The sequence below is a fragment of the Cannabis sativa genome, chromosome 4, assembly GCF_029168945.1.
Source record: "Cannabis sativa cultivar Pink pepper isolate KNU-18-1 chromosome 4, ASM2916894v1, whole genome shotgun sequence".
NCBI lineage: Eukaryota > Viridiplantae > Streptophyta > Magnoliopsida > Rosales > Cannabaceae > Cannabis > Cannabis sativa.
The window spans coordinates 48,669,190-48,683,240 of NC_083604.1; the positions used below are offsets into that span (position 1 = coordinate 48,669,190).

Below are 14,051 nucleotides of genomic sequence, written 5' to 3' on the forward strand. Positions count from 1 at the left end.
TTCCATTGTTTAGCCAAGAGCTCGCGTTGACCATTGGACTTGCGAAACTCTGTGCTAAGTTGACTGATGCTCTGAAAACCTCTTTGTAGAGTCATGAAGGATAGAAAGGAAGCCTGCATAGCATGAGGACAGAAGAGGAGATCAAAATATATAACAAAAAATAATAATATGTTAGAAGTTTGAACTAACCGACTGCATGAGGTCAACACTCCTCATTATAAGGCTTTGATAATTTCCTTTGTTCATAAGATCCCAGTCCTCGTTCTGAAAGGTCTTGAAGTGGCGCCAACTTTGTGTAGCATACTACGAGCATGCTTGAGAACTCTCGACACGTGCATATGTTGGTAGGGGGCAAGAAGGCTCTAAGATGGTCATCTCGGGTTGAGTGCCAGAGAATTTGAGCTGATGGATAGACCCTGAGGGTTGCCCACCAATGCTCGCAGACACTAGCACAGAAGAAGTGACTAGAGCACTTGTTCTAGAATTTATGGGTATGTCAATCGAGTCAGCCTTCTCGTTAGCCACCTTCTTCATCTTCTTTGGAACCTTTGGGTTTGACTCAAAAGTTACTTTCAAAGGAGCAGTCCTCTTTTTGCGTCACTTGAATGACAGTGAGGGCATGAAATTTTAAAAAGGGGAGTGGTTGAGATTTTTTTGAGTTCTAAAAGCTTCGTGAACGATAATTGCGAAAGTGAAGGAATTTTTTAAATTTATATCCAAAAGGCAATAATCATTCGATCACGGTAAGGATACATCGAATGGGTGGGAACTAATGGAAAGAGAACGGTTAGAACATTAATGCTAAAATGATTTGGCTCGAAATTTTGAACTGCCAAAATAAAAGCATGTAATTTTTAAACGAGGAAAATACGACTGTACCCTTAAGGCAATTAAAAAGTCCTTTTTATTTTAAAAAAATACCTTTTAGGGGCAATATTTTGTTATACTCATATTTTGAACAGTAATATGAAGTTGACACGTGTAACAAAGCTGGAATATGAACCAGCTCAAATTATGCATCAATAAATGCATTCAGATGACTCGCCTCAAGAAATGCAGTTAATAGAAATACTCGAACTCCCCATCACATAGGCAATGGCGAGACACAAATAATAACTACTGACTGATGAGACCACGAGTGAACAAATCCATCTCAGGATAAACAAAATACATTATAAAATTATTTGGAATATGTAGATAATGAGTTTTGCAACTGATTGACCCACATACTCGTGAGTATGTTAAAAGGAAAAAGACGACTTCAACATTATTCACCTTGCTATTGACGCGTTGAAGTAAATATCTCGCATATACTTCAATCAACATTAACAAAAAAGAGTGAGATATACTATAACTATACACTTAGACATTATTCTACAGAGAGGTTTAAGAAAAATATTGATTGAATGACGAGATCAACAAAGCACAATCAACATAACCGTTTATAAATAAAGATAAAGAGCAGTTATACGGTTATATATAATTATCTCATGTTCATAAATATGAAACGTGAAAAATATTCACGTTTCATGAACGGTTGAAAATGATCAGACCCTAAGAGAATAACTGTCATCTTAAACTCCTATAAATAGGGACAAAACTCGAGGCACAAAGGACAGCCAACCTTTAGAAAAATAGAGAACATTGTATTTATAGTCCATTTTTGAAAAACAGTTAATTGTGTTCTGTATATAATCTTCTAACCCTGAATAAGATGAATTCATAGGACTATATATATATGAAAATTTAACTTTAAAACTACGCTAAAGAACCCTTTTGTTATTTATTGTTATTCTTATTATTATTATATAATTAATTCTAAAACAAAAAAAGTTTATTATTTAATTAATAAAAATTTACTTTAACAGAACTTGATTTTAATTGTATCAAAACTCAAATCATTAGACAAAATAACAAAACTCGATCTACACAAGTTTTCATCGCCCAACTTGATCAAACTTTATTAAAAGGTTCTGAGCACGACAATTTTATAAAAAAAAAAGTTACTAATTTAATTAAATTACTTGCTGCATTTTTCCACAAACACAAGATTTTCTCACTATTGAATACAAATAAATAACTCATTCCAATAGAAGAGGAAGAAGAATATAAATAAAAAATAAATAAAAATTAATTTTTGGTTTGTCGCTCCAAATTTATTTTGTTTTTAGTAAATGTAACATGTATACTTGAGTTGTTTAATCTAATACAGATTCCATTTCAAAAAAAAAAAAAAAAATCTAATACAGATTAAGAACTCAAAAAAAAAAAAAAAAAAAGAACTCAAATTCAACGTTAAAATTTGAGTAGATCTTCTAATGAATATGACTAGTATTATCTAAATCAAATTTAACATAGGTACTAGCAAGATCTACTTAATAAAATTGGTTTTCTCTATGAATGAATTAAAAACAAAACCTTTATTCAACCTTTCCTTGTGGCCAATACTGCATATAAACTATCAATTACGTTCTAGAAGAAATTATTCAAAGTTTGAGACTCAATTTTCCAAGCAACTTCAATTTTTCAAGGTAGAATCACATACACAGGAATAATGAATAATGATAGATCTTTTTGACTACCCTGACCAAAGCTACACCACATTATCAACACGGCAGAAAAGCCAACCAATTGAAAGCCATTTTAGCCTACACATTTTTTTCAATAATCAAAGATTGAATTATTTTGTTGCATTGGAAAAATTACTCATCATCATTTAATACAGTCACATTATTTTTAACTACTCTAGTTTCTTTGTAGCTCCGCAAATATTTCTGAGCCTCGTTAACTAGAAAGATACTCTCATTGGACTTTATTTGTTGAAACTAGGAATTTTCAACTCTATAGAAAAAGAAAATTCAACAAAGGGACAAGGAATAAACCACAAAAAATCAGCATAATTCAAAATAAGTATATTTTACGGTGATGCTTTTAAGCTGAATAACTTGCAAACTTTTTCCTTTTTTTCATCACAAAATATTTCTAATAAAACTTGACGAAGACAAGTGTAAGAAAAATAGCAAGAATGAGACATTTACTTGCTCCTTCCCATCAAAGACGGCAATTGACTTAAGGCCCTATATTAAAACATATTGTCCAATAAACGACATAAACTAAGTCCCTCTTCCATATATACTCCATTGCTCACACACCATAATATCACAAACAAACTATAACCTTTCTCAACAAAGCATGCTTATTCACCAACAAAAATTCCATGAAGCTCACCTTTGTTCTTCTGTTCTAACCTTGAAGATGCACGCCAGACCAAGCAGCACCAGTGAGCAAGAATTCGCATTCTGGGGTGATGAGCATCCTGATCATTTTAGCAGTGGTGGCAGAGAACCAGAGTTTCAAGGTAACGCCAATTCTGAAGAAGAAGAAGAAGAAGGCTTTAGAGTTTACTCACCTCCATTATGGAAGACTAACCGTTCTAGTAGTAAAAAAGAATCTTTACCTTTGCTTCCACATAACCATCATTACAGTAATCTCTCTTCAAATTCAAGGAGACAAGCAATAATAGATGGTAGAAAAGAGCTTATGGAGATGGTTCAACACTTACCTGAATCTTGCTACGAGCTCTCCCTGAAAGATATTGTTGCAGAGGAACATAGTTTGCAGGAGGGTGAAGAAGATTCAAGTACTGTTGCCAAAGATGAGACTTTTGATGAATTCAAGGCCAAAGCACCACTTATAAAGCTGAATAGAAAGAAAGACATTAAAAAAGGTCAGATAACAAGGACAGTAAGTTTGGAAAGTGAAACTTTTCTTATAAAGTCATTCCTTCCTTCATCTCTAGGCTTAAAGAAGAAAGCAAAAAGCGCGAGAGATCCTTCGATCAAGTCATCCGAGGAAACTGAGAGCGATATATATAAAGTGGGGTCAATAAAGAGAATTTTTGTTGCAGGGAGAAGGAATAAGATTTGCAGAAATAGTACTAATGGGAGCACTAGTAGTAGCCACAGTAGCAGCAGCAGTAGCACCAGCACCAGCACCAGCATCACCAGGTATTTGGTTTACAATTTCTGTGGTTAATCAAACATAACATGGTACAAATGCTAATTAAATCATTTTGAGTGAGAATTAGAGAATATTTGGAAGATATGGAGTTGCTAGTCCACAAACCAGTTATCACAAATAGTATTATTTATTGAAAATTGTTGTTTAAATTTAGGGACTCTGATTGAACTTTATGAGACAAATCTAATGGTTAGATTCTGTTCTTCCTATATATAATACAGATTAGCTAGTGAGATCGATTTCATACCGGGTTGCTGGTCCTTGTTCTCTACAAGGAAAAGCAAAAGCATGAGAGAAAAAGGATGCACCTACTGAATGAGGAAGCCCTCCACCAATCCTTCCACCAGATACTAACCAACAGTAGAAACAGAATATTTAGTTTAAAGAAATTACTGTAACCAACGTTTGCATGTAAATAATCAAACCATACTTTTTTGTTGATACATATTGCACTTGCAATGTAATAGAATCAAGTGAAAACTAGGATGATTGAGAACAGTGAAAGAAAGAGGATTCCCATGAACTGTTATTGTTATTGGTTTTTTATTTATTTTGTGTCCATGTTGCGAAGTTACAATAAGTGAAAAGCTAATATACTAGGAAATGAAGCGTAGCTATTACAAATAATAATAAAATAATAAATCTTGGTTCGAAAAGTAAAATGAGGTACCTTACAGCATCTTCCCAGACAAAACCTAACAGAAAACAAATATCACTGCTGCCTTAACATCTACAATTGGATTTGAGACAGAGTAAGCATGACTATGGCAATTTCCAGAAATCAACTTATCTTGAACATTTTTATAAGCGAAATAAACACCTCTAAGTATGTGAGAACTCAGGAGTAAAGGGTATTTTTGCAACATGCATTACAAGTAAACATGACACAAGCTTGGTGGAAGCTTTGAAAAAAAAAAAGAAAAAAAAAGACTGGTTCATAGCTCAGGCATAAAACTGAGTAGTACAGTAGTGGCACATCCAAGAAAAAACTATTTAGGCTTATAAATATATCAAGATGATGGATCTTTTGATCCTCTTGGTCCCATTACATATAGACATGTTCCTTTACAGAAAAAATACGCCTACAGAATCATTTCTTCAGAACTTCAGATGAAACTACATCTACCTACAATGTTTTCTTCCATAATTTAGTGTTTTTTCTTAAGTATATTTCAACTTCTTTTTCCTATTATATTGCTATAACCTGAACCTTTTGTTTTGTAAAAAAATAGTGTCCTAATGTCGGATATCATTGCTTCTTCTCATCTTCAGTATCTTCAATATCCTGTAGAAGGACGCCCCGGACTCTAGCCCTGTCCAATTATTGTACCATTATTCAGGTAAGAAGAACTTAGAAAATGCTGAAGGATACCAGATAATAACTCACCTTCGATGTGCAGGCACAACACGATTGGTAACCTTTGTTGATACTGTATCTCGAGCTGCTTGTTTCTCTACATTTTAAAAGTAGGTGTATTAGCACTAAAAGCACACATGATTCAAGAAACACCAATAAAAAGACGGTAATAGACATCTTTATCCACAAAGGCAACATGAGAACATCGCGGAAAGGGAATAACCCTCCATAAGAATACACTGAAAGATTATAATTGTTATTTAGACAAATTTGAAAGTTTAGACAAATTTGTTAGTTCATTGCAAAATCAGTTTGGTCATACATTTAAAGTTAAAACAACCTTACAAACAGTAGTATAATAGTGAATACAGAGTGTGTTTGTGATAGGATCATTTGTAAGACAATGAGGATTTAAAATGAAATGTTGATCAGTGTGCTACTTTTGGCAACCCAAAAACAACTCACCCGGAGTAACAGCTTTGTCAGTGGAGTTACTCCTCTGTAACTTTGGCCTCTTGGACTGGTCTAATTGCTTTAGAATGCTTTCATTCTTTTCCTGACAATTGAAGAGAACGTTTTAACAATGACACTTCTGCAACGGGCTAAAATAAAGAGAGATCAACAAGTACATAGATAATATTTCACATATGATGGTAAACAGTAAATCTTCTTTATGCAGTCTACAATTAAATCCTCAGCAATATATTTCATCAATGACATGTTACCCCAGTCAACATATAGCTTCTGCAATATATTTCCAATTTTTCACAGGTTGCTAAACCCTGGAAAATTAATTTAACTAATGACACTGCTTAAGCATGTAAAAAAATAGTGAAATAATATATACATTATTGATTGTTGCAGAAAAAGCTTGAGAAGATATCCCTGCAAAGGTAAAAGGAAACTAAAAACATGATAGACCCAAGTCCAACTCACCTAAATCAGGTACAAAAAGAGGTATTGGCTGGACATGAAATAAATTGCCCAGTGTGGCTTTAATTTGTCAAGCTAAATGATTTAGTCATTTAGAGATAGTTGTGTGGAAAAGCTGATTTTTAATTTTAGGAGAGCCCTTATGTACATTTAAGTAGCTCTTAGTTGGGGAAATGGTTATCTGATTGTTGTGTTGAGTGAGAAAGTAAATACATTCTGTGGATTTACCAAACTGGCTTGAGTACTTTGGGTTTTCTGTATTCTTTTCTATGTAGGAAATAACTAATTAGAATATTATGAGTAATTTTCTTACGTTATTTTAGTTTTTTTTTTTTTTTTTTTGAAAAAGGGATAGAGGTCAAATGTCTTGGCTGACCACCGTCCTCATTTGTTGATAGGGCCCTCATATAAGGCTGAGGAAAACCATGTTACAAGACTTAAAGTTTCTTTATAAAACCAGGAGCATAAGTCCTAAGTTACAATTGAAACCATTTAAGCGTAAATTGAAATGATGGCATAGCTCTAATGCAGTAGGTTTCCCCACTCTCTACAAAGATCTAAGAAGGAAAGATTCTCAAAATACTGACTTAAAAATCCATGAGGCTGCCCAGAATTTAATTTTCTCCCACACAATCTCTGCAGAAGACTCTTTACCTAAAAAATTCTTGCATTTCTCTCACCCCAAACTGCCCACATAATGGCTAGCACTGATGCCTTCCATAGAGTTGTCATGTACCTGCTCCCTTATACCTTACTCTCGATCATTTGGGAGCCAAAACGAGGCAATGCCCAAAGAATCCCAAATCCCAAGTCTGGAGCATAATGACCGACAAAAATTACACTCCATGATAAGATGCTGATCTCCCAGCTAGCTTTACAACAAACACAGCAGCATGGGGATAACACTGGGAAAGGTCTTCTCTGCTGCAATTTGTCGTGGACGTTCAGTTTTAACCACCCGAAGACTTTCACCATGGACAAGACTTTTCACCTTGGACAAAGCACAACTCTTCCATAAAACCTTAGCCCAACCCACCTCGACCCTGATGATGATAAGAGATAAGAATGAAAAGGCAGACTCGCAAAAAAACACACCATTAGACTCTGGACGCCAAACTTTGCTATCCTGCACCGCATCAATCAGCAAAAAATATTCCAGCATTTGTGACATTGCAAGCATACTTGGCATCTCTCCCTCCAATGAACACCTCCTAAATTTGAAATTCCAACTTGTTACCAGACTGGATTCCCTGCCCTCCCTGGCCATCATATCCTTAATGTACACATTTTGAGCTTGAGATATTACTGCTAAGTTCGGAAAAGATTCCTTCAAAGGCGCATCCCCATCGAACATCTTCCCAAAATTGGATTCGATCCCCCTTCCCTACCCTAAAGTCTACCAACAACAGGAATTCATATATAATAAATTGTCACCTTTTTTGGAATCCCACTTATTGTCAGCTTTTCCATAATGAATTTTAATAACTCTGTGCCATAAAGAATTTCCTTCAAGCAAAAATCTCCACAACCATTTCATAAGCAGTCCTTTGTTTGTCATATTTAACCTCCCAATGCCCAAACCACCTTCAAATATAGGTTTACAAACCATCTCCCATGCTACCAAACGATCACCTCTTGAAAGATCTTCGCCTTCCCATAAAAGGTTTCGCATTAACTTTTTCCAATTGATTGGTAACTGCCTTTGGGGTTTTGAACACTAAAAGATAATTAATTGGTAATGACAATAACACAGATTGTATGAGTCTTAGTCTACCACACCACTTGATAAAAATGCACTCTTCTAACCGTCGAGACATTTTGCACACATAGCTAGAATTGGTTCTTAAAATTCCCCCTTTTCTAGGGGATCGGCCTAAAAGCATACCAAGATACTTCATAAGTAAACTTCCTACTCCACACCCAATAAAGGCAGCACACGCTATCACTACCTTTTCTACCATGCCTAGTCCCAACAACTATCTTTTGGGTACATTAATTTTTAGCACTGAAATAGCAGAAAATACATTAACTATATCCATTAATACTATAAGTGAGCTTTGATCATTGACAAAGAACATTGTATCATCAGTGAACTGCAAGTGACTAACTTGAATCTTTTCTCTCCTCACCATTAAAACCTCTAAGGTTAAAGGAACTTAAAGCTTTATCAACCATCAACACATCAGCCTCCAATGTGAACAAGAACAGTGAAAGTGGATCTCCTTATCTGAATCTTCTAGAGCCATAAAATTTGCCTCATGGTTCCCCATTAATGAATAGATGTAACGAGGACATTATTGATTATTGAGTAGTAAGGGTGAGAGTGCTCTCCCACTTTGGGGGTTTTCCCCTCTGTTGACATTATTGATTATTGAGTAGTAAGGTTGAGAGTGTTCTCCTATTTTGGGGGTTTTCCCCTTTGTTGCCATTATTGATAGTACTCGATGGTGTTAAGTTATGTTATTTGACTAAAGCATCTGTTGTACTCGATAATACTCAGTAGTTAAGATGCTTGTTTATCTTCAATCGAAACTTTAACTCTCTGTATGCTTTAACTTAAATAACATAACTTAACAACACCATCGAGTAATAACATGACTATAACTCTAGTTATGTTGTTTGTTTATTTTCAATTGAAACCATAACTCTCTAGAACCATTGAGTACTATCCAGTACAACCGATGTTTTAATCAAATAACATAGCTTAACAATACCATTGAATTTGCAATATATACTCGATAGTGTTCGATGGCACTTGATAGTACTATTGTTTTTTCATTTTTTCTATTAAATAAAAAACAAGTACTATCAAGTTTATATTGCAAATTCATCTCTAACCACAAGAACATGCTTATATAGAGTAACCATTGAACCTATCGAGTCTTTACGAGCAGAAAGCGCAAAAAATGCAAAAAAAAAAATTAAGATCAAATTTTTTGCAAAAAATTCAATACAACAAACGAACAAAGGCCCAGATTTATTCGAAAGCTCCATCAAACATGTAAAAGCCAACACCAATGAATAAATGTTAGAGAAAGTCACAATCCCATGAAAGCTTCCCTCCAAGCATCCAAAAATGATAAAATGGTGACAAGAGTGGGTGGTGGTCAAAGTCGAGTACCGTCTAAGGTGATTTGGTATGGGTTTGGAATAGAAGGAGATGAGAGGAGTAGAAAGAACCGAGAGAAAAGAGATTGAGAAAATTAGGAGAATTTGAAAAAAAAAAAAAAAAAAGAGGGGTATTTTGAGAAAGAGGAGAAAGATTAGCATAATTTTGTATTGGATTCCAATAGTAAGTTAATTTTGTTGTTTGGTTCCATTTAAAGCAAAGAAAGTCAAATTTCCCTTTGAAAAAGAGAATAAAAACAAACCAAGGATTCAACTCTAGGGTACCTCTGCCATCTTTGTGATTTCATATACTTAGAAGAGTTGTTTTTGTAAGTAAAGGAGAGTCAATTCTACTATTCTTTTGTAGATCGATTTTCCTTGTTTATAATCTAAACATGTTACTAAGGGAGGAGTGTGATAGAGAGCCTTTGGGAGAAGCTTGCATCAAGAGATGCAAGCACTCATCAAGCTTTTGAAGGGAATTCAAATCTTGATGTTTCAGTAAAGATTCATTTAGCAAAGCGCTAGTACATGAAGTTTGTGACAAAAATATTAGAGTCAAAATTTTTGTTTTATGTAAAAAACCTTGTACTTGTGATATTTAACTAATGGATCTTATCTCTAAGTGTGACCCCATTGTAAAAGATATTGAAACCACGGATAAAATCCCGTGTCATTTTATTTACAGCTATCACTTGTTTTTCTTGCTAGTTTGATAATTCTGGAGTTGCACACTTTATTTGTAACTACAAATATATCTTTGCATTACCAACTTGTGGCTTCCGCATTTAATTAATCTTTTATTTCAAATAAATGTTGGTAATTCAAGTTTTATTGACGAAAAAAGACAGCCTTCAAATAGAATGTAGGGATGTAAAGCAACAATTGTTTGATGTTAAATTTGTCTTTAAAGAATTTTATACTCAAAGGGAAAACCAACAACAAAGTTAGATGGATGGTCAAATTTCTTATCATTTTGTTGGATTGCTTTGGTATGAGCTTCAAAGGGACTTTTCAGTTGGAGTCTACCATTCTCAGAAAATGAACTTGAGCTCGAGTTCTTTCATGGAGTGGGTGAATGATGTAGGAGAGGAGATAATGAATTAGAATGTCATATTATGTTATTTTGGTATTTTATTATTTTGGTTATTTTTGTAATTTTGGTAAATGCTACATTTATGCCTGATTAGATGTAAAGAGGACACTATTGATTAATGAGTAGTAAAGTTGAGAGTGTTCATCCATATTGGGGTTTTCTACTTTGATGCCATGGATTTGGCATGCACATTGCTCTCACTTATCCAATCCACAGCATCACTTTTTCTCTAAGTTCAATAATATTTCAGAGTTCTTCAGATCAAAATTCTGTCAAAACAGCATAGATTAACTATATATAATATGTGAATAGCAGGAAGCATACCCTCTCAGCAGATATCTCTTTTGTCAACAGTAAAGAACGATTTTGCTCTGACATATGAAAAAAAGAATAATGGTTAACTGTAGCACATTGACACAGACCATCCAACATGAGTAGTGACATGATATTCTTACCTTCGACAAATAACTCACGGGTGCTTTTGAATGCTCTGAAGAGATGAAGAGACAGATTTGCAATAGCAGCACTAGCAGCAGGGCCTGATAGTTTTGTAAGAGAAATGGAGATCACCGGCATTCCCTTTGATTTCTGAGCAACTAACTTTGCACTTGCAGCACCTGAAGTGCCACAAAATTAATAAAAGTATTAATTTCCTTGCAGAAATTATAGGTTCATCATCTTGAAAGTGACATGCATCTACAATAATTAGCAAACAAATAAATTAGAGAAGAGAGGAAGATAATCCCTTCTCTTTTTTTTGTTAAAACAAAAAAAATAAAAAAAAAAAAAAAAAAAAAAAAAAAAAAAAAAAAAAAAAAAAAAAAAAAAAAAAAAAAAAAAAAAAAAAAAAAAAAAAAAAAAAAGAGACAAAGGTCAAATGTGTTAGACTGACCTTCTCCCAAATTTATTAGGGAGCTCACTTATGACAACTTATATGGGAGGAAAACCGAGGTAACAAAATAGACATTAGAATTTAAAGCACAAATCATAACGATAATACATTCAGTACAAGCCCCTAGACATTTAGAACTATATCTTATGCCCCAACATTGAGATAATTTAGATGAAGATAACCCCCTCTTGCCCCAAGCAAAACAACACAAACTCAAGCCTAAAAATGTAGTTCATATTCTCCTAGCCTGTTATAGTGGCTAACGAATATGGGTCAGATACCAATTTCTTCTGAGCAAGTAATCTAAATTCACAGAAGCTACAGATCGGTAAATACTCAAATCTTTCTCAGTAATATTCAAGGGTATGCAATAGAAACGTTATAGGCCCTACTGTGAGCTAAATTCTAAAACAAAATTTCTAGATTATTTTTTCCACTACTTCATCAAACCAAGAAAATAACGATCATGATCATGCCTACTTGCATATAAGACTTAGCTTGTTATTTGATCAAAACGAAAGATAATTAGCTTGTAAACTATCCACTGTAAATGAGACGGGTAACAATTATGTTGTTCATGATTTGTATCTGTTACATCTTTTTCTTTTACAATGTAAGATTGTTCATGTACATTGTCGTGGATATGTTAAGAGAAAGGGAGGGGTTAGTACAGCCAAGCATAAGCACCCCAATGATCTTTGTGAAAATTCAACTAGCACAAAATGGACATTTTTTCTTATCACCAACAGACACACACATAAGTGCGAAATTCAAATCAGAAACAGACAATCTCTGAAATCTTGACCCTCCGTTTTGAATACAAATTTGATGAGGGAAAGGGGAAAACAAAGGGACATTTTGTGTTTTGCTTGAAATTATGGAGTAAAAGAAATTTGTTCTAGAGAATCATCTTGGAACAAGCATAAAATAAGCTTGGACGACTTGAAATTAAGAGTTAAAAAAAATGATGATGAGTTGGGGAAAATGTTTTCTAGGTCCTTTCGCTCATATCCCTCCCCCAAAATAAATAAATAAATAAATAAAAGCAGTCCAATACACGTACAAAGAAAAGAAATAGGCCATGAATACAAATGTTTAACCTGATCAAATGACAGACATGAGACCCCTTTTGTTTCAACAATCACAAATAAAATAATAATAATCAAAAGGGAGCAAGACTTACCATTGTTCGAGTTAGAATGTCCATCAAGAATAAGCTTTACATCTTGAGATTTTAAGGATGCCATGACATACTCCATAAACTCAGACCAAGACCCTCCTATTCCAATATCATCCCTCTGTATATAACACCAACTCTCTATTAAATTTGTTTTAGAAAGAAAAAGAAAAAGGTGTTACAGAAACACAAGTAATAAAAAATCTTCAATTGAACAAAAGATTTCATTCGAAAATCTAAAATGTAAGAAGAATACGTAAAGAGAATATATTACATTCAGCCATTGCAATATTCATTTGTATCGGTTAAAAAACAAAAATTAAGAGAAAATTTATAAAGTAAGGCCCTTTACACTTGGTAGCTAAAAGAAAATTCGGGTTCTTACGACGCAAATTTAAGTAATCAAAATAAGTTCATTCAACGGTACTGGATTCGAGCTACACAGATGATCATTGCGTGGAAATGAAAATGAAGAAAATATAATGGTAAAAAAGGTAACCATGTCCTCCAGCTGCAGAACCGATCGTACGGCCTCCCAAGTGTTGGAGTGGAAATCAGTAACATGGATTGTGAGACGAGAAGTATCGGCAGCGCTAGCATGAACATGAAACAAAAATCGATCCAACTCTTCGGACGATTGCTTAGTCGCCCACTCCACTTTCAACTCCCCGAAGATGGGTTCCAACTCTTCAAACCCCATTTAGCTCTGTTTGGATAATTCCATGGAAGGGGGTGTATTGGTGTAATGATGGCGGAGCCAGCCAACATTTGTACTTTTCTAGAAGAGCCCAAAAAAAAAAAAAGAATTACCTAGGTTTGGGCTTCTAAAGTGGTTTTAGCACTAATTGTTTTAGTTGCAGCTCTAATTGCAATAGGGTTTTCTATGTAGAATTCTAATTGTGCTTGCACAGAAGGATCTACTACTGTGGGGACTTGATTGACTGGCCCTCCTTAGGGGATGTTGTAAATTTTGAAAAGATATGGGTTGGCTGGCCATACCCTGGGAGAGTGTATGGTGAAGATCAGCCATGCCTTTCAGACCCTGGCCAGCCATTCCCAAGTACGGGAGTTGGCCCAAGCCGGCCAGGCTTATGCTCGGTTGTTGTGCTTGGCCGGCCAGACTTGCATTAGGCAGGGTCTGGCCGCCTAGCACTCCTCCATGGCTAGCCAGACCTGCAAAGGGTAGGGTATGGCCGCCTAAGATGCTTCTTTAGCTGACCAAACTTGCGTTGGGTAGGGTCTGGCCATTTGTGACTCCACGGTCGACTGGTGTTGGTTGTGTGTTGATTGGGGATAGATCACACCAATTGTTGGAGTTTGGTATATCTAGATGTCTAAAGTGATCGATCTCACTTCTCGAATCACCATTTTGGGTGTTTTCACCTACTCTCGGTCCTCTTCGATCCAAGATCAATCTCTGTGCACCTCGCTCCCCTTGGGGAGGAAGTGATGTACCCTGGTCGGCCAG

The 14,051-nt window shown here is 35.0% G+C and overlaps 2 protein-coding genes across 2 annotated transcripts; one reads left to right on the forward strand and one right to left on the reverse strand.

Moving 5' to 3' along the window:
* Nucleotides 1–2,893: 2,893 nt before the first annotated feature.
* LOC133037247 (uncharacterized) lies at nt 2,894–4,543 on the forward strand. Its single transcript, XM_061114158.1, has 2 exons — nt 2,894–4,007; nt 4,242–4,543. Exons 1-2 carry the CDS (start codon nt 3,193–3,195, stop codon nt 4,333–4,335), a joined length of 909 nt encoding a protein of 302 aa, XP_060970141.1. The 5' UTR covers nt 2,894–3,192; the 3' UTR covers nt 4,336–4,543.
* A 454-nt stretch (nt 4,544–4,997) lies between these two features.
* LOC115713056 (uncharacterized) lies at nt 4,998–13,332 on the reverse strand. Its single transcript, XM_030641536.2, has 7 exons — nt 13,083–13,332; nt 12,590–12,704; nt 10,970–11,131; nt 10,839–10,885; nt 5,843–5,933; nt 5,408–5,474; nt 4,998–5,333 (listed from the first exon to the last, which is right to left on the reverse strand). The coding sequence occupies exons 1-7, from the start codon at nt 13,281–13,283 to the stop codon at nt 5,270–5,272; spliced, it is 747 nt and encodes a 248-aa protein (XP_030497396.1). The 5' UTR covers nt 13,284–13,332; the 3' UTR covers nt 4,998–5,269.
* Between the last annotated feature and the right edge of the window lie 719 nt (nt 13,333–14,051).

Coding starts and splice junctions, on each gene's coding strand:
- LOC133037247 (XM_061114158.1), top strand. CDS start 3,193: ATGCTTATTCACCAACAAAAATTCCATGAAGCTCACCTTTGTTCTTCT. Junction 4,008..4,241: donor ACCAGCACCAGCATCACCAG/GTATTTGGTTTA, acceptor TATATAATACAG/ATTAGCTAGTGAGATCGATT.
- LOC115713056 (XM_030641536.2), bottom strand. CDS start 13,283: ATGGGGTTTGAAGAGTTGGAACCCATCTTCGGGGAGTTGAAAGTGGAG. Junction 10,886..10,969: donor CCGTGAGTTATTTGTCGAAG/GTAAGAATATCA, acceptor TTCATATGTCAG/AGCAAAATCGTTCTTTACTG. Junction 5,334..5,407: donor GTTGTGCCTGCACATCGAAG/GTGAGTTATTAT, acceptor ATAATTGGACAG/GGCTAGAGTCCGGGGCGTCC.